Raw genomic sequence first — 20,802 nt, forward strand, 5'->3', positions numbered from 1 at the left:
AGCCAATGAAGGGAGGGGGGGGGGGCAGCTTGTAGATTTTTTTCTTCCCATGTAAAACTTGTATGCATTGTAAATCTGAATAATTCAAATATTTTGCAGATGGCAATTTTTTTAATATATATATATATATATATATATATATATATATATATATATATATTTTGATCCCATACACAAGAGATCAAAGGACCTATAAGCACATCAGTGTTGACTCTAGGGTGCAGATGAGGACACAGGTTTATTGGCTTGCTTTTTACTTTTTTTTTTTTTTGAAGATTTGCAGGTTGTAGCTGTTTGGAAATACTTCTTGCAGAGGGCTGTTCCGCAGGATGGAGGTAAATGGAATAAAACAGGAGGAGAAGCAGCTTTGGTGTGTTTACTGCTGCACAGTGACGGAGTGCTGAGCAGCTGTAGCTCTTGTATTAACAAGTGCAAGAGAGAGTGGAATGATGATGATTGTCAGCTCAGTGGAGCAATGACTATTGAAGTACCTGTAAAACAGATAAAGTGCAAAACATTGTGTTTGTGAGATAGAGGCTGAAATGAACCTGTAAAAGAGGGATCATCTATGAGCCGAATTGCTCTCCTCTGGACAGCATCAAGAATTTTTAGAGAAGTTTTAGGTGCTCTGCCCCAAACATGTGAGCAGTATTCTAAGCATGGGCAGTTTTGGGATTTGTATACAGTTAAGAACTGGATGCGTGTAAAATAGCATCTTAGACGAAAGAGAATGCCTACTTTTTTGGATAGTGAGGAAGCTATTGATGTGATGTGTTTGTGCCAAGAGAGACTGGAGGCAAACTTTAGCCCAAGCAAAGAAATCTTAATCTTGTTTGATGATTTGTGTCTTATTGAGGATGAGGGAATGTGAGCTGAGATCTCTTTTGCAAGAAAAGAACAAAGACCATTTTAGTGGCATTGAATGTGACCAGATTGTCCTCATCCCTATTGAAGGAGTGTATGAAAATCAATGTCTAAGGCACTAGTTGTAGACAATTTCAATGCTTGGGAATGTCTATGCACTGCATGATTTGCCAAATCAGTAGAGTGAGTGGAGAGTACTATCATCTGCAAAGCTGTGGATAGGATTAGTGGTGGTTGACAAGTCATTTAGATACAGGAGAAAGAAGGAAGGTGATTGGATAGAGCCCTGAAGTACTCTTGTATTGGTGGAGAAGCTCAAAGAGATGAAGCCATCAACCATGCTACACAGTGAACAATCAGAGAAGAAACTGACAACCCAATTACAGACGGTGGCAGGTAAACCAAAGGATGGCAGTTTGTTTAGCATGTCTTGATGCCAGACATGATAAAAAGCCCTTAAAATGCCAAGAGTGACAGCACAAGTTTCTCTGAACCTTTCCATTGCAAATGTCCAGTGATGGATGATGTAAGCTAAGAAGTGAGCTGTCGATCTTGAATGACAGAGTCTACTGGTGGTCACTGATTAATTGGTAGAACTCTAAGTAATAGAAGAGTTGGCTGTTGATGATTTCCTCTAATATTTTAGAGAGGACTGAGGCGATGCCGATTGGTTTGTAGTTTGACAGCAGACTTCTGCTACCCTTTTTTGGAATAGGCTGGTTATGTGACTGCTTCTACACATGGGGTAAGTACTAGCTATGTATAATAGATTGTAATACAGCACAAGAGTTAACTATTGAGAACAACAGAAGATATTCCATCACGACCACGAGACATTTTAGAGTTCAAACTATTTAGTACTCATATTTGTAAATTTAGGGACACAAAAACACATGTGTTGAACAGATTATTTTATTAATTACTAACAAAATAAAACTTGATGTTTCGACTCCTGTTATCGAGGTCATCATCGGAAGAATACAAGTATATAAGGAACCAAGCTACGTGCTCGTGCCTTGTATACCGGTAAACTAAATCTAAGTAGTTAATTAATCCTTTTCCCTAGCCTGACCTCTAGTGATAAAAAAATAAAAAATAAAAAAAAAACTATTTAGTAGATGTTTGATGTCTTTTTGTTGAAAAACTACAGATGCATACAGCATTCAGATTACAGTATGGTAGGAGGAGATTTCCCTTGGTCATCAACGGAGGAGTTTGAGGAACAGAGCAATGCTAAGAGGTCAGCTTTATCTTTAGGTGAAGTAATGGTGAGAAAGAGGTGAAAGTGCAGGTGTGGAGAAGGTGCATCCAACTGCCTTAACAAGGGATCAGAAGGCATGGCTTTCATTTGGTCAGATGGCAAGTTTTCTGCTGTTGACCTTCATGAAATCAGATTTAGATCAGCTGATTATTGTTTTGCATTTGTTGCATGCTTTGGTATAGGGAGGATATGAAGTTGGAGTTCTTGATGTGAGCCACATGTGGTAGGCTGAATTTTTTTTCTTCAACTGCTTTGGTAGACTTTCTATTGAACCAGGGGTTGGGAAGCAGCTGAGGAGTTTGTGCAGAATGGGGGATAAATGCCTTCATGCCACCAAGGATAATTTCTGTGGCTCATTCAGAGTAAGTATCAGGGTCAGATGAGTGGAAACAATAGTCAAACCATGGAGAGTTGCCAAGAGGGGAGGCGAATCCCCTATGGTGTATATGGAAGGAGAACTAGTTAGAAAGAGATCCAGAGTATTGGGAGAGTGAAGAGAGTTGTTAGGAATTCCTGTAAGTAGATGAACAATATGCATTAGTCATTGCTTATGGCAAAGATTTCTGCCTCTTGTTCAGCTTGGTTGTTGGTGTTGGAAATGGAAGCCAGTTGGAATTGTGGACAATGACTTCTTCACTCTTTGGATGGCTGGATTGCATATGATCGAGTTTCATGGAAAGGTACACTAAGAAACAGAAGAATAATGTCAAGCCTAAATATTATGTCTAAATTTTTAGGACGTGATTTTTTTTAAATATAGATTTGAAATTAGTGGAATTTTTTATAAATATGGCAGAAGTATCTTTGTGGAGGATGGAGGTGGAGAGGAGAAGTGATTTTACTGGGAATGTCTAATACTGACTCTAGGGAACAGGAAGTGTTTGATGTGTGATTTTTTTTTTCCTTAGTCAACCTTATGTTTTGGTATGGTAATAACAAAATATCCTGATGTGCTGCCAAAAATATGTGAATTTTTAAATGCACTATCATAATATGCATAATATTCTATTTTGATCATTTCCATAAAAGCCTTATTTACTGTAAAAAAGTGATCATGAAAGAAAATATGCAATGGTTATAAGGCAGTGTGGTGTAATGTGGAGGTTGAGAGGAAGACATATTCCACTGGATGTTACTATAGGCCTGGGAATGTTGAAGGTAGTGATGAAGAAATGTATAAACAACTTGAATTAGTGAACAAAGAAAGGGTAATTATTATGGGTGATTTTAATTATGGCAGTATAAATTGGAATGAAGAGATAGCATTTGGGAATAAGGAAAGTGAATTAGTCAAGCTCTTGAGAGATAACTATCTCAGGCAGCATGTAAAGAAAGGCACGCGAGGATCACAAGTTCTAGATCTCATCATTTCATCAGAGGATGTAATTGTTCGAGGGAGTTTCACATTTTCCTCCAGTTGGTGGTGAAAGTGATCATGAAGTAATCACCTGTGTTGTGGCTAGTCATATGCAGGCTTTTGCGAGGAAAGGATATATGTGGAATTATAAGGCTGGTGATTACATCAAGCTTAGGAGACAACTTCTAGCCATAGAACAAAGAGTTTGAATGGTAAGGAAATAAATGCTGCATGGAAACTTACAAAGAAATACATAACGGCATCAATGTATGAATATATCCCAAAGGCCAAAAGGCTGAATAAGGTTGGTGTAAAATGGATGAATGTGGAACTTAAGCATGAAACCTGGAAAAAGAAAGTCCTTTGGAGGAAGTACAAGATGAATAATGGTAATCAGTCACATGAAGAATATAAAGCACAAGCCAGGAGAGTGACTCAGTTAGTAAGGAAAACAAAAGTAGAGTATGAGCAGAAATTGGCAAATCAGGCTAAGATAAACCCTAGAGAGTTTTTTAGATATGTGGCAAGTAAAAGGAAGAATGATCATGGAAAGATGAAGTTAAGGGATGAAAGTGGTAGAATGGTAACTGCTGCAGAAGACATTGTTGAGATATTCAGTGATCAATTTATGAGCGTTTCATCCTGATCAGGGTGGAATCATGAGGAACTTAATATTGTAGAGGACATAGGAGAGGATAGCTTAATTGTGAGTTAGCATGAGGTATTTGAGGAAATAAATAACCTTGATGTTAATAAGGCAATAGGATTTAATGAAATATCACCACGCATCTTAAGAGAATGTTCCAGGGAACTGGCAGTAGTTGGCATGCCTGTTTAACGAGAGTTTCGCAACAGTGCAGTTTCCAAGGAAGGTAAAATTGTACCACTGCATAAAGGTGGTGATAAGATTGTAGCTTCAAATTATAGACCGGTCTGTATATCTGGAGTTGTGGTCGAGGTCCTGGACAGATTGGTGAGAAGTAGGATACAGAAATGGGTTGATAACAGCAGTATTCTCTGTGTGTGATTATCAGCATGGGTTTGTTAAGGGAAGATCATGTTTCACTAACTTACTTATGTACTATAACAAGGTGACAAATACCTTGGACAGAGGAGATGCATATACAGTGGTGTACTTGGATTTTGCAAAGGCTTTTGATAGACTGCCACATGACAAGCTTTTAATTAAATTGAAAGAGATAGGATTGGATAACAGACTTCTGAGTTGGATCAGTGACTGGCTGTCAGATAGGTATCAGAAAGTAGTATATGGGGGTGCAGTATCTCGAAAGAGAAAGGTCACCAGTGGTGTGCCACAGGGGTCAGTTTTGGGGCCATTGTGGTTCAATTTGCATGTTAATGATATTGGGTTGGGTTTAACTAGTGATATCCAGCTGTTTGCAGATGCAATGCACCGTCAGGCTGATGTTAATGACTTACAAGAGGACTTGAATAGATTGCATGAATGGGCAGGTAAGAGAAACTGTCAGTTCAATGTTGCCAAGTGCAAGGTATTGAGATTTGGTAAGCAACGATGGGATGCTAAGTATACACTTGGTGGGAAAACTTTAACAGAAATAGAGGAGATGAGAGATCTAAGTGTGATGGTGGACAAGGACTTGAAATTCAGGGGACCACATTGCACAAGTTGTGAAGACATCACATCGAATAATGGCAATGATGCGGAGAACCCTGATATGCAGAAATAGAGAGGTTATGATTCCCTTCCATGAGGCCTTGATCAGGCCTCGTATAGATTATTGTGCACAGATTTGTTGCCGGATTTTCATGGTGACGAGGATATGTTCAAAAGGGAACAGAGAAGATTCACAAAGGTAGTCAGTGGTCTTTGGAATGTGGAGTACGAGGACAGATTGAGGGAATGTAAGTTGCAGAGCCTCGTGAATAGGAGGAAAGGGGGGGATATGATTGAGATATATAAGCTGGTCAGGGGTTGTTATTAGGTGGACATGGAAGAGATTTTTCATAGAATTGGAGAGGGAAGTAGAACAAGAGGCCATTGCTGGAAACTGTATAAGGAAGGTGTGAGCAAAGGAGTGAGAAGCAGGTTCTTTGCATGGAGGGTGGTTGGTGAGTGGAATGCCTTGCCTAAGTGTGCTGTGGATGTGGACACACTGAATCAGTTTAAGATGAGGTTGGATGAGCATTGTGTGCAATAGTGAGTACCCCCCCCCCCCATTATGAGTCTCTGACTCCATGGAGGTCGGGTATTGATAATAATAATAATAAATAATAATAATAAATATGGATGATACTCACCAATTCAACACTAATTCCAAACGAGTAGAAAAGCTTATGCATTGGTAGTTCATGTCAATTTATTTGACGGTATTAATTCATAACACAGAATAATCTCTTCTCATAGAAAGGCTTATACGTTGGTTGCACATGATTACTAAATAACTTAAGGAATTCACAACATATAATGGTATATAAATGAAAATAAACTTTAATATATACTTCCTATATTTCGGCAATGTCACGTTGCCATCTTCATGGGAACATAAGATTAAGACACACGCACGCAGGTACTAAGAACAACAAATGAGTTAGAAGCGAGGAAACTACTGTTTTTCCTAAAGTCCTGATGGTGCTCCCCAGCAGGCTATATTAGGTATTCTTGGCTGTTGGGCTGAAGTTCTCAAGATGTATGTCTCCCAAATTTGGGGAAGTCTCATGCATCCAAATTTGTTGAGGTTTGGCATGTTTCTTAGGGCTGAACTGATTCCATGAATAGTCTTTCAAATTTATATTTGCTGCAGTGCATTACTGTGGCTTTCTTCCACCATATTCTGTGGCGTATATTCAGATCATGGTCTGCAAGCCCAGAGTGGCTGTAATAGTGAAACCGGATGTAGTCCTTGTGTTCCGAAATTCTGATATTTGCTATCCTGCCTGTTTAGCCAAAGTAGGACAGCTTACAGCTGCAAGAGACCTGGCATACTCCAGGTAGGTCTTGGGGAAGTGATTGGTCTTTAGTGGAGCGGATAAGAAATGCCAATTTTCTATATGGTCTGTAACAAGAGGTCAGGTCATGTTTATTCAGGATTTTGGCAATTTTTTCCGAGGTGCTCCAGAAATAGGGAATGGTGATGGATTTAGAGTAATCTTTCTTGTGAGGGGGGGGGGGGCTGTGGTTTACTGGTTTTAGTATTTTTTGGGGGGTTGTAGCCATTGGCTGAGAAAGTGTTAAGGATGTGATTTAGTTCAGTGGTTAAGGTACTGTCATTTGAACAGATTAGTTTAACCCTGTTGTATAGTTTCTTAATAACTCCGTATTGCAGTGAGGGGGGGGGGGAATTGATTGTTGGTGAATGTACCTGCCTGTATGAGTGAGCTTTCTATAAACTGAGAAAACCAAGGTTCCATCAGGCTGGCGGGTGACTAGTGTGTGTCTAGGATAGGGAGGCTGTTATTTTCCTCTTTTTCCAGGGTGAACTTGATTCTGGGGTGTTGGTTGTTTAAGTACGTTAAGAAGGAGAGGAGTGTATCAGAGCTATGTGGCCAAATAGCGAACACATAATCAACATAGCAAAGCCATATGGCAGGTTTTTGTGGGGCAGAGTTTAAGGCTTTCTCTTAAAAAGTCTCCAGGGTGGGGAGCGTGGTGAACCCATGACTGTCCCCTCTATCTGTTTGTAGCATTTTCCCTGTCAAATATAGGAAGTATATATTAAAGTTCATTTTAATTTATATACCAGTATACATTGTGAATTCCTTAAGTTATTTAGTAATCACAGAATAATCTCATTTCATCTCCCTTTTACTCTCTTTTACCTTGCGGTGTCAAGGGTTTTATTAATCATTGGACCTCAAACCGTTCACAGGATAAGGTGGTCATCCCTACGCCCCGGTGTATCCTATGTCCTGTAGTGTTGAGTTCTCAAGGCCAGTTTACCTGTTTTGCAAGATGAAAAACCCCAGGATAAACTGGGGGAATCACCCTACTGTCCACACCCAAGACTGGCTAACTTGGCAGTGGATAAGGAAGATCCTTCAGCTCCTCACATCACCGATGGGAATCGAACCTAAGACACTCCTTCCCCAGGCATATGGTTGTGAAAGGCACAGCCACTAGGCTAACTGCGTGGACACACAGAATAATAAGAAAATAATTCATGTTTATTTAATTTATTTACTGATATTTCAATGGTATTATATCCAGCATCTTCAGAGTACAAAAACCATTTGTCACAGTAAACAAACAGACAGCAACAATTTAGTTATCATTGAGACCAGTTTAAAAACTTGTAATGGACAACAAAAGGCTTAAATCCTAATTGGCACCATCTATTATTAAAAAAAAAGAGACAGAGAGAAATATAAGTCTTCATTAGATCTTAAAATGACTGTCTCCCAGATTTTAGGTAAATTGACACAGCCATACTTGTTGAGGTTTGGAGAATGTTTTAAAGCTGCTGCTGATTCCAAAAAATCTCTGACTTATGACTTCTGTGTAGCACTTTTGTTTTCTTCCATCCAGTTCCATCATTCTTTGATCCAGTATAAAGGGATATCCAAGGCATGGTCTGCTAGTACTGACTGCCATAACAAAGTCAGAATATATTTTTTCTGTTCTCCAATGTGGATGTCAACAGTTCTTCCTGTCTGTCCATGAGCTTTGAAGCTTAAACCAATGTTGGTGTACCATTCACAGACAGTACACACCTTCATGGGTCTAAAAGCCATGCTGCCAGTCTATTGGAAATGGAACAAGAAAGCTTGGGTTACACAAGAAGTTTTTATAGATTGGTACACAAATTATTTTTGTCCTACCGTGCTTTGCTTCTGTAAAGAAAATGATTTGCCAGCCAAGGCATTGCTTCTCTTGGATAATGCCCCTGGACATCCTCAAAACCTTGCTGAAGTAAGAACACCATTGGATATCAAGGTTGTTTACATATCCCCAAATACAACATTGCTTTTGCAACTGAAACTGGTCTGAGTGTTATCTTAAATGAAATCTAGCTTGATGTAATTTATAAATAATTTTTTTTTTTTTTTCATTATAGGTCATGCCAGTAGAATAACATGTGATCAAATCATTGTTTCTCTAGCTTACGGTTTGTAATGTAACTCAGCTTGTCTTGTATATTTGTGTATGCTCCTGATCATGATCTTGATATGAAGATTGAAACATCGGGATAATAAAAAGAGTTAGTTATAACACGGTTGTAAAATCCATAATTTCGAAAATGAATCTTGATATCTTTAATTTATGATGAAGAACTGATATATTTATTAAGCACTCTACATATCTTTTTGGATATGCCTTGAATGTATGGGATGGTAACAGTTTTGCTCTAGTTTTACATATTAGGCAATGAAGAAAATTTCCAGGGAGTATTTAACATTTTGTCTATTCTTTGGAAATTATAGTCACTGGCTAAAATAGTGTGATGCAAGTAAGTGAGTTCAATGGTAGGGGAATTGTTATTGAAACAGCAAATATCAGCAAACAAGTTAAATAAATATTAATTATTTTCTTATTATTCTATGTTATGAATTAATACTGTCAAATAAGCTGAGTGATTCCAAAACTGTTATTTTGGAATCAGTCAACTTTATAAATATATACTTATATGGAACAGCATTAGCACAGGAAGGAAAAATAAATAATTAAATATAAAATAAAATAAATAAAATCACTTACCAGTAAATTCTATACCATACAATAATTTCATAACATGCTGCAAAGATGTATTTGGAAAAGATTGAACAGGTTCACTGGAATATTTCAGATGATGACAACTGCTTGTACTTAAGTAGATATCAAAAATTAAATATTTTTCCAAAATTCTGTTAGATGACAGCATAAGAGTAAATACTTTTCTTATCTTTAAGCCTTTCAGTGCTTCATATGGAACATGACATACCACTTCAACATAGGATACCTATAAATATTCAAATATACAGAAATCAGCTATCTGGTGACATACCATCAAAAGATATGATATGTACCTTCTACAAATAATAAATTACATGATAATCACAGAACCGACTGGCAGAATTTTGAAGAGAGTATCATCTCATTCCCACATGTTTTCCTATCAACAGAATTTCTCACCTGTTGCCTTCTACAAAAGACAACCTGGTACCTCTATCATTAGCTGGTGTTTACCAGATACCTTGTGAATATAATTTAACATACTTTGGACAAACAGGCCGTTCTGTGGAAAAAAGAATGAATGAACATCAATATTACATCTAATATATGAAATTTCAAAAGTCTGGTCTGGATAAAGCTCGTCTTCTCCATAGATGCAAGTTTAAATATGAACGCCTTTTCAAAGAAAGTTGTAAAGCCCTATTACATCGGCCAAATCTGAATCGAAATGAGTGTCTCTCTCTCTCTCTCTCTCTCTCCCAAAAGTTTGGGAGATTCTTATCTTATGTAACATTCAAAAAAATAGTTTTTAAGAATTATTTAATAATATTTCATTAATATTAATTTCTGGCACACGGCAACAGTTTTTAATTGTTAATCCACCAACTGTTATGTACTTTGTATTCCATTCCTTTGTTGTCTACACTGATGATGTACTGTTAATTTCAGTACAAAATATTTGTACCTTTATTTCATTAAAATTAAATTACTGTGGTTATCGTGTAATTTATTATTCATGTACCCTCTACAGTTATCAGTAATATAAAAGTATGTTATTTCTCTCATATTCTATATTAACAACTAGGCAACTAACTAACTAGGTAATTTTACCTGAACCAAAATCCAGTTGAATGTAGCAATTTACATCCTTATTATATATTATCCTTTGTAGCACCCTATAGTCATGTTCAGTGAGCATAGCAGGTTATCCACTGCAGGTAGCACTTGCAGTTGACTCCTTACACTTCCATCTCAGTATAGTATCACTGATTGTTCACCTGAGATAACTCAATTTGTCAACAATTTGCCAACAAATGGAGTTGAAACATGGCATCCTATCACAATGCCCTCTTTCAAACTCCATCTTGAAGTTCCACCTGGACACAATTCCACTGACTACGGAAAATCATATTCTTCCCATCTATATCGGCTACAAACATGTGACTTGTTACATTGGCATGATACACCTCGCCCATGTATCTGTTGGCTTCTTTCCAAGCATTGTATATCAATAATGCTTTCTCACAGATGTCCAAACCTATTCACAGCATTCCTAGTGTACACTTCTCTCCTTGTCATCGCTCACATAACCTTAGTATTCAGATGACTTAAGCTTCAAGGTCTTCTATGTAAGACCTTGAATACCAATCTTCTAGCCATTCTCAAGTAGGGTGAAAATAATGCAGTAAATTTTAATGCTATCCAAATACAACTGTGCCTTATTTAGTGAGAAGAAGCATCATACTTCGTTCTCTCCCTCCGTTTTAATAACACTCACTCTGGTCACTCATCAAGATCAGTTATCTCTTCTTCTTAGGCTGATTTTTACATCTAATCTATCCTGGAATAAACACGTCATGTCCATAGCTTCTTCAGTCTTTACAAAGCTTGGTATTCTTTTTCATTCTAAACATTACTTTTCTTCTACTCAATTCTTAACACCTTCATAATCTCAAAATCATCATCATGGAGTACTGTTCTCACATCTGGGATGATGTATAAAAATATCTCAGAATGCTAGATTTATCCTCATGATCCATCTCTCACTAACTCCTTCCAATCACTCTCTGACAGATGCACTGGCTGACAGTATTCCTCCACTTCCCTATAATTGTGTATGCTGCTGATCAACGTCCATATACTGTTCAGCTGCAGACTCACCATACTGTTTTTCACAATGCATATAACCTCGAACTCTTCAAGAAACACATAATTTCTCACTTGCCCACACATGGCTCTATCTTGTTATAGGTTTGAGACCTCTTGTGCATGGGATTAATATAAAAAAATAATAATTACATAAATTCTCATCTATCTCCTCCTCACTCACCATCAGTCCCTCCACCTCCATTTCCTCTCCAATAGTTATCATTCTTTCATTATCATCAACTAACTCATCATAAGTATTCTTTCTTTCGTGGCTACATATCAAAATAACCCTCTCTCTCTCTCTCTCTCTCTCTCTCTCTGGGATTTTCTTGGTGTGATAAGTGATCTATTCCTGCTCATACTATACTCTGGATAGCCTTACCAACTGAGCCACCATCTTGATCTACTCCTTGTCCCCTCAGGCAATTGATGATTACCCATTCAGCTTATGCTGGCTACATAATACTTTCTTCCAGATTACATGCTTAATCTCTTCATTCATCCATTTTACACCTGCCTTACTTAACTTCATGACTGCAGATTACATTCAGACATATTGTGGAAAGTTCCCCACTTGGTTACAATGTATATTATATTTCACAGAAAATGATATTCTTAATCCTATACCCAAGTGTAATCATAGACATGAAATAACTTCACAACTAGACTACATTTTATAGAGACTGTTGACTTCATATCAATTGCCTTAATATCCCATAATGTAAAGAACATTATTCGAAGTATCACTATCCAGGTTGGTTTCAATTTTATACTGAGGTTTCATCAGTCGGAGCTAGATCCATAAAGATACCAAGTTTAAATCAATGCAGAAGTCATATATTTTCCATATACAAGTAGAAAAAAGATTTGTCATCTTATTGTTAACTACTCTCTATGAGGGTTAGTTGTGGAAAGATTTTTTGCTTGGTTACAATGTATACACCCTCTGTCCAAAAAAGAAACCAAACTTTTGATATAAAATAAAACACAGGCCAATTATAATTATTCAAATCATTTACTTCAATCGATAAACTCTCCCTCAACTTCGATACAGTGTTTGGCAGGGTCAATTAATTCTTTCAATGAGTTTTTTTATATTGGTTTTTGGGATACTGTTGAGGGTCGTGGTTACTGCCACTTGAACATTTTCAATGGTGTTGTATCGCTTTCCTTTCATCGGCAAATGAAGTCGGGGGGGGGGGGGGGGAGAAAGAAGTCACATGGTGCTAAATCAGGTTATTTAGCACCCTATTATCAATCAGGTGATCGATACGGTGAGTGATCCAACACACAAACTTGGTTTTTTGCTCAAAAACTGTCTCACAATGCTCGAACGATGAGATGGTGAATTATTGTGCAAAAGTGACCAGCTTCCTGTATCACGATATTCATGCCATACGTGACGAATTCTCGCTATCAATCGCTTCAAAACTTTGAGATAAAACTCACCATTGACTGTTTGGCCAGGCGGAAAGAATTCTTTGTTAATGCCCTTGGAATCATAGAAACAAATCAGCATTGTCTTTACTTTTGACTTCTCCATGCGACTTTTTTTTTTCGGATGCCCCTCCTCTGGTGGTCTCCACTCAGCACTCTGGTACTTTGTTTCAGATTCACACTCAAAACACCACATTTCGTCACTAGTAAATGATCGTTTCAAGGAAGTTTGAGTCCTTACGAGCAGTTTTAATGAGGTCCTTGCGGTGTTCAATTCGATAACGTTTTTGGTCATCGGTCAACTTGTGGGGAACAAATCGCGAATTCAATTTATGAAGGCCCAAACTCTTGGTCAAAATGTTGTGCACAGTTGATTTTGGAATCCCCAATTCATCTTCGATCAATCTCATGGATGATTTCGGTTTTCTTTGATGAAATCATGCACTTTTTGGATGTTAACTTCGCTCAGTCCAGTTTTTGGATGGTCCAGTTTTTCGTCGTCCTCAAACATCTCACGACCACTTTGAAATCGCTTAAACCATTCGTAAACTTGAGTATGGGATAAGCATTCATCACTGTATGCTTTTTGAAGCATTTGATGTGTTTCGGTAAAACTTTTACCAATTTAACACAAAAGTCAATCGCAGCTTTCTGTTTGAAACTCATTTTCCGACCACTCGTCAAAACGCACTGTCACTCTTGGCACTATAACTCGGCTTCTAATGAAACAAATGTCATAAACAGTTGACACAACACTAATGAAGGTTGCCGCTTTTGACAACAAAAAGATATAACAGGTGGTGGTGTCACCAGTTTCTTCTATTTTCGAAAAGTTCAGTTTCTTTTTGGACAGAGGGTGTATTATATTATATTATATTATATTATATATATTATACTATACTATACTATAACCAGTATACTATAACCAGAAAATATATTCTTGTTTTAATCCTATATCCATGTGTAAGCATGCAAGTAGACAAATATATACAAATAGCCTAGTCATGAAGTTATTACTTCATGCTTATAATAAATTTAGTTTAATCCTTTATCCAAGTGTGAGCAAACAAAGTTTGTGCCTGAAAGTATCTTCAGGACTGGGGTAAGGTGGTACATTACCAGGGCACTCCTTGCAAAGGTGGAGCAAGCTACCAACACTCCTATCTCAGTATCTCCCATAATGCAAAACACATCTCCTTGCGGATATGTCTAATGTTATGCATTAAGGGAAGGGCCATAACATTAGACATATCTGCAAGATATAAACAAGATGGTAATGAGATGGCCTGGGATGTAGTGAAAACAGTTGGATTTGAAGAAGGTTGTGGGATGCTTAAGGAGAAAAAGAAGTGACTTGAGGAAGGTATGGAGAAGTCTCATCTAATAAGTGGTATAAATGAAACTCGTTATAGATCCAGGAATGAGCTCTCATGTTTGTATATGAATGCTAGATGTATCAGAAACAAGGAAAATGAAATGGCTGCATTGATTGGGTTCATTCACCCAAAATTGTTAGAATAAGTGAGACATGATTGGATGAGGATTACATCCTGACATGAATAGAGATGGAAGGGTATGATGTTTTTCATGAAGATAAAAAAAGGCAAAAAAGGGAGGCAGAGTGCTATTAATGCCACTGTCACTATCACTAAGTATTTTAATTTTATATGAATAAAATGAAATGCTTAGTCAAATATTGCTATAGGCTTGGTAATGTGCAGGGTAGTGACCATGAAATGTATAAGCTAATTAGCCAAGCAAATAGGGAAAGGATGATAATTATGGGTGATTTTAATTATGACAATATAAATTTGGATGAATAGATAGCAACTGGAAGTAAAGAAAATGAATTTCTCAAGTGTTTGAAAGATAACTACCTCGCGTGCCCTCTATTACAGTATGCAACACAGGGCATGCGAGGATTGAGGATTATCTCATTAGAGGATGTCATAATAAATGAGGTATTAAATCTTCCTCCAGTTGGTTACAGTGACCATGAAGTTATTACCTGGGTCAATGATTCAGACAAAGAAACAAATAACTATATAACTATAACTAATCTATAGCTGAGTAAAAAATGGAGAAAAGAGCAAAAGCAGATAAAATGCTAATGATACACAAATCTGTGAAGAACAATATTGTATATTATAACTACTGGGCTGAAAGGCTAATATAAATTAGATATAAAACATTAAAAGGTCACTTAACAATAATCGGGGCATTTGCACCAGAAGAAAGGAAAGAAGATAGTAACATCTTTTACAAAGAACTGCAGAAAGTCACAGTAAAATAGACTATTTACTACTAGCAGGGGGATTTAAATGCCAGAATAGGAAACAGGAAATATAAAAGAAAGGGTGATTTGGAGAAGATACAAGTAATCAAAATGTACACAAACTGCAAGAATTTGTCATTTATATTATTATTATTATTATTATTATTATTATCCAGGCCTCCATGGAGTCAAAAGACTCATCGTGGGAGGTCGTTTTTAGGAAATACAAAGTCTATCATACCACTCCTTGAACCCATTAACTGTCCCCACTCCAACCACTCTCTCAGAAATTGCATTCCAAGGTTCAACCACCCTCCATGCAAAGAAACCACTCCTCACCCTCTTGCACACAGCCTTCTTTCGTAACTTCCAGGGATGGCCCCCTGTCATCGCTCCTTCCCGCTGTTCCACCAAGTGAAAGAACTCTCCAATGTCTACCCTGTAACTGCCTCTCAACAGTTTAAAAGTCTCGATCATATTACCTCTCCTTCTTTTATCCACCAAACTCTGCAGTCCACATTCCCTCAGTCGATCCTCATAACTCATATTGTACAGTCCTGAAACCATTTTTGTTATCCACCTTTGTACCCTTTCCACAGTTAATTTATCCCCTTCAAATTCTGGGGACCAAATCTGAGAACAATAGTCCAAGTGTGGTCTGATCAGGGTCTTATACAATGGAATGATAACTGTTTTATTTCTGCAGGTCAGCGTCCTTCTCATTATTGCAGCAATCCTCTGTGTTACCTTCACCACCTTTGCAATATGTCTCCTAAATTTCAGGTTTCTATCAATCATCAACCTCAGATCTCTTGTCTCCCCTACCTCCTCCAGTACAGCTCCTCCAATTGGGTACACATCCTCCCATCGATGGATCCCAAACCTCAAGACTTTACATTTTGCTGTATTGAACTGACAACCCCATTTATTTGCCTATCTGTCCAGTTTATTCAAATCCTCTTGCAGGGCTGCCACATCTGCACTATTACTGATAACCCTTCCCAATTTCACACATCAGCAAACAACTGAATGTCCCCTTGCAATCCATTGACAATATCATTGATATAAAGATTGAACAATACAGGTCCCACTACTGAGCCCTGTGGAACCCCCACTTGTACCTTCTGCTTCCTTGATATTGCTCCATCATACACAACTCTCTGATACCTATCAGTCAGCCAATCCTGAATCCATGTGACTAACCTGACATTTAAACCCATGTGCTGCAACTTAAATATCAGCTTATCATTTAACCTGTCTTATCTTCTATTTATCGACTATGAAAAGGCATATGATATCTTGAATAGAAATCTACTCTGGAAAATATTACAATATTACATTGTTCTTATAATAATATAAGAACAATAAACTTTGTATTTTAACATAAAGAAATACGTAAATATACATGATCAGCCAGAGGATGTAAGTCAGTTATTGACTACATTATCAGATTATCATAATAATAATAACAAAATTTAAATTAGTCAAGTTAACTACTGAAATAGAGCGCCAAAAGGCTTCACTTCGGCGATGCAAAATTATTCAAATTAAGTGGATATTGAATCCAACATTATTTCAAAGTTGAAGAGAGAAACCACAAGAGTTTCGTGCCGAATATAGAAACTATAAAAGTTTCGGAGGATCCAAGCATAAGCAAATCTTTCATGACAGGGGCAACTCGTAGTAAAGGTGGAGTAAGCTCTGATCACTATCCTTAATATTTACATAATGTAAAACATATCTCCTAGGTAGTGATCCCCCCTCATAATGTATAACATCATACATGTCCGCTAGGAGATGTGTTTTACATTATGGGAAATACTAAGGAGAGTGATCAGAGTTTACTCCACCTTTACTACGAGTTGCCCCTATCATGAAAGGTTTGCTTACGCTTGGATCCACCGAAACTTTTATAGTTTCTATATTCAGCATGAAACGCTTGTAGTTTCTCTATTCGGCTTTGAAATAATGTTGGATTCAATATCCACTTAATTTGAATAATTATAAGGTGACCAATCGTCCTCCTTTAGGGAGGACAGTCCTTCTTTTGTAGGTTCTGTCCTTTCTCGAAAAGTGTCCTCCTACCTGTCCTCCTTTTCGATATTTTAAAACTAATCTGTTAATCTCTGTATTCAGAGATGCCGCGCCGAACTGTTATGCGTCATGTGACGGTACAGTTCGGAAAGACGCGATTATGAAACACATGTGCAGGGCATAGAAGAACTTCACGTGTTTCGCCCTTGTCTTGCACCATTGCGCACTTCACTTTGTTTACTTTATCTCTATATTATACTTCGTGTTTATTTCTAACAGAAATACAAAATTATTTCTTTCTCAGTGAATATTATACTCAGGTAAGTACAATTCACGTTTTATTAATTCATTAATTCAATTTTATACAACCCTGTTTTCAACACAAGTGTAAAATAATTTAAATATAGATTTAGTAAAGTTTTATCGCTTTTGTTATTAAAGTTTTAGTTTTAATTATTAATTTTATTTATTCATAATGTGCTTGCATCGTTTGTGTGGCTCTATATTTTATTTTTAATTTTTAATTTCATGGAATGGAAAAATCAAGAAAGAGGAAATGCCATTTCAACGATCAATTGAAAAAGGAATTTCCACTCCTCATATCAAAGAGAAACAACACTGTTTTCTGCAATATTTGCAGAGGAGAATTTTGTATTGCAGTTGGAGGCAGAGTAGCTATAACGAAACACTTGAACACCAACAAACATAAGCAATCATTAGATGCATCAGCTTCCAGCAGTAAAGTAACCTATTTTTTTAAAACTTCTAATTATTCTAAAGATGAAAAAAAGTTAGCTGTAATGGAGGGAACATTTGCATTTCATACCATAAATCACAATCAAAGTTTTCGTAGTATGGATTGTACAACTAAATTATTGAAAAACTTTCACAATGCTAAATTTTCATGTGCCAGGACAAAATGTGAGGCTATTATTAAATCAGTATTTAAAAATTACTGTAATAAAATACTTGCAGAAGACTTGAAAAATGCAGCATTTGTAACGGTTTTATCTGATGCATCAAATCATAATGAAACCAAATTGTATCCAATACTAGTAAGGTATTATAATGTTACCAAGGGCATTCAAGTAAAAATTTTAAATTTAGAATCCATTGAGGATGAAACTGCTGAAATTTTGTCAAACCACCTATACAGAGTAATAAATGAAAACAATTTGAAATCTAAAGTTGTTGCACTAACAGCTGATAATACAAACACAAATTTTGGTGGGTGGTGAAGACGCAAAGGAGTGAATAATGTCTATGTAAAATTACAAGATTTACTCCAAAAGAAAATACTAGGAATAGGTTGTAATGCACATATTTTGTCAAATGCAATCAACACAGCGTCATGTGCCATGCCAATTGATGTAGAAATAATAATAACGATAATTTATTTGTATTTTAGTCGTTTTACTGTTCGTGTGGCTACTTTAAAACAATTTTGTGAAGATGCAAATGTTGAATACAAAAAACTTTTAGGATATTCAAAAGTTAGATGGTTCGCTCTAACACCTGCTATAGAGCGTGTTTTACAATTATTTGAGCCTCTCCATTCATATTTTTTAAGTTTAGACAAATGTCCAAAAATTCTGGAATCTTTTTTTCAATTATGAATTATCAGAGATATTAATGTATTTTGTACATAATCAGGCATCTATTTTCCACAAAACGATTCAAAAGATTGAAGGTGAACATATTTCAGCTACAGAAGTTAGTCTTATTTTGAACGATTTTGTCCTTCAATATAAATCACGATTTGAAGAAAAATTTATTCCTTTAATAATAAAAAGAAAATTGTCAAACTTAGAGGAATCAAATCCGGGCATAACGGAAAAGTTTACCAAAGAAGTGCAGAATTTTTACCAAACATGTTTCCAATATGTCGATGATTGGTCTGAAACAAATATCACAGGAAATAACAGTTTTCAATAGTGTTTTTTGACTTCATCGCAAGTAAATTGGGCAGATACTGAAAATTGTGTTGAGTTTTTATCGAAAGAAATGCCTGATATTAAAATCGATGACAATTGTCTGTTTGAAGAAATTAGAAGACTGAATGTATATTTAAATTCTGATAAATTAGAACAATGGGAAAATCAACATGTTGAAATTGATAAAAGATGGGTGGAAATATTTAACCATTTCAAAAATGAACACATTCCATATGAAAATTTAGTTATTCTTGTTGAATTTACGTTGTGCTGCCCTGGAACTAATGCAGCAGTTGAAAGAGTTTTTTCAATTGGTAATGATTTTTGGACAAGTGAGAAATCAAGATTGAATGTTGATACTCCAGCTGCAGCAATTACCGTAAAATTCAATATGAAGGATATTTCTTGCTCCGAAATTTCCAATATATTGTTAGAAAATGATATATTGACAAAAAATATTCATTCAATGGAAAAATACTCGTTTAATTAAATAATTAAAAGGGATATAAGCATAATTAGTATATTTTTGTTTAAATTAATAAAATGTTTCATTTATTTACGTTGTACTTTTTTCTTAAATTTTTTCGTCCTCTTTTTCATTGTAAAAAAATTGGTCATGTTAATAATTAGTCAAGTTAATTTTCATCAGAGGATGTAACTGTGAATGGGGATTCACACTTTCCTCCAGTTGGTGAGTGATCATGAAGTGATCACCTGGGTTGTGGCTAGCCATATGCAGACCTCTGTGAGGAAAGAATATATGGAAGTACAAGTCTAGTGATTATGACAAGCTTGGGAGACAGCTTGAAGTTATAGCATGGAATGAGGAGTTTAGCAGTAAGGAAATAAATGCTGATTGGGAACTGCCAAAGAAATACATTACAGCATCAATGTGTGAATATATTCTGAAGGCCAAAAGGCTAAATAAGGTAGGTGTAAAACAAATGAATGAGGTGCTTAAGCATGAAATCTGGAAGAATAAGACACTTTGGAGGCGGTACAAGATGAATAATGGTAATAATCAGTTACATGAAGAGTATAAAGAACAAGCCAAGGAAGTGACTCAGTAAGAAAACAAAAGTGCAGTATGAGCAAAAATTCACAAATCAGATGAAGAAAAAAAACCCAGAGTTTTTTTGTTTTTTTTTTATGTGTGGCAAGTAGAAGGAAGAATGATTATGGTAAGATGATGTTAATGATGTTAATGGATGAAAATGGTAGAATGGTAACTGCTGCAGAAGACATTGTTGAGGTATTCGGTGATCAATTTATAAGGGTGTTTCATCCTCATCAGGGAGGAATCATGAGGAACTTAAGTGTAGAGCACATTAGAGAGGATGGCTTAATTAAGAGAACAGGAGGTATTTGAGGAAATAAATAACCATGATGTCAATAAGGTGATAGGATTTGATGACATATCGCCATGCATCTTAAGGGAATGTTCCAAAGAATTGGCAGTAGCATTGTCATGCCTGTTTAATAAATCTTACAACAGCACAGGTTCCAAGGGAGTGGAAAGGAGGTAAAATTGTTCCACTGCATAAAGATATTTATGCAGTGGAAACAATTTGAAGCTGTGGCTACAAATTATAGGCCAATCTGTATATCTGGAGTTGTGAAAGTACCGGAGGGTTGATGAGAAGATGGATACAGAAATGGGTTGATAACAGCAGTATTCTCTGTGTATTACTAATTTACTTATGTACTATAATAGGTGACAAATACCTTGGAGAGAGAGGAGATGCATACACAGTAGTGCACTTGGATTTTGCAAAAGCTTTTGATAGAATGCCACGTGACAAGCTGATAAATAATGAAACAGATGGGATTGGATAACACACTTCTGCTTAGGTTCAGTGACTG

At 36.4% G+C, this 20,802-nt stretch overlaps 1 protein-coding gene across 2 annotated transcripts in view; it reads right to left on the bottom strand.

Moving 5' to 3' along the window:
• Positions 1–20,802, bottom strand: part of LOC150104679 (E3 ubiquitin-protein ligase SHPRH) — a 674,750-nt gene that overhangs the window by 521,911 nt on the left and 132,037 nt on the right. For both annotated transcript variants that reach the window (XM_090395874.1, XM_090395873.1), the window contains exon 4: positions 9,157–9,397. In XM_090395874.1, the coding sequence (XP_090252000.1) occupies positions 9,157–9,397 (241 nt within the window). The remainder of the gene's footprint in view (positions 1–9,156; positions 9,398–20,802) is intronic.

The sequence above is a fragment of the Typopeltis vanoorti genome, chromosome 7, assembly GCF_054136105.1.
Source record: "Typopeltis vanoorti isolate ZY-2024b chromosome 7, IOZ_Tvanoo_1.0, whole genome shotgun sequence".
NCBI lineage: Eukaryota > Metazoa > Arthropoda > Arachnida > Uropygi > Thelyphonidae > Typopeltis > Typopeltis vanoorti.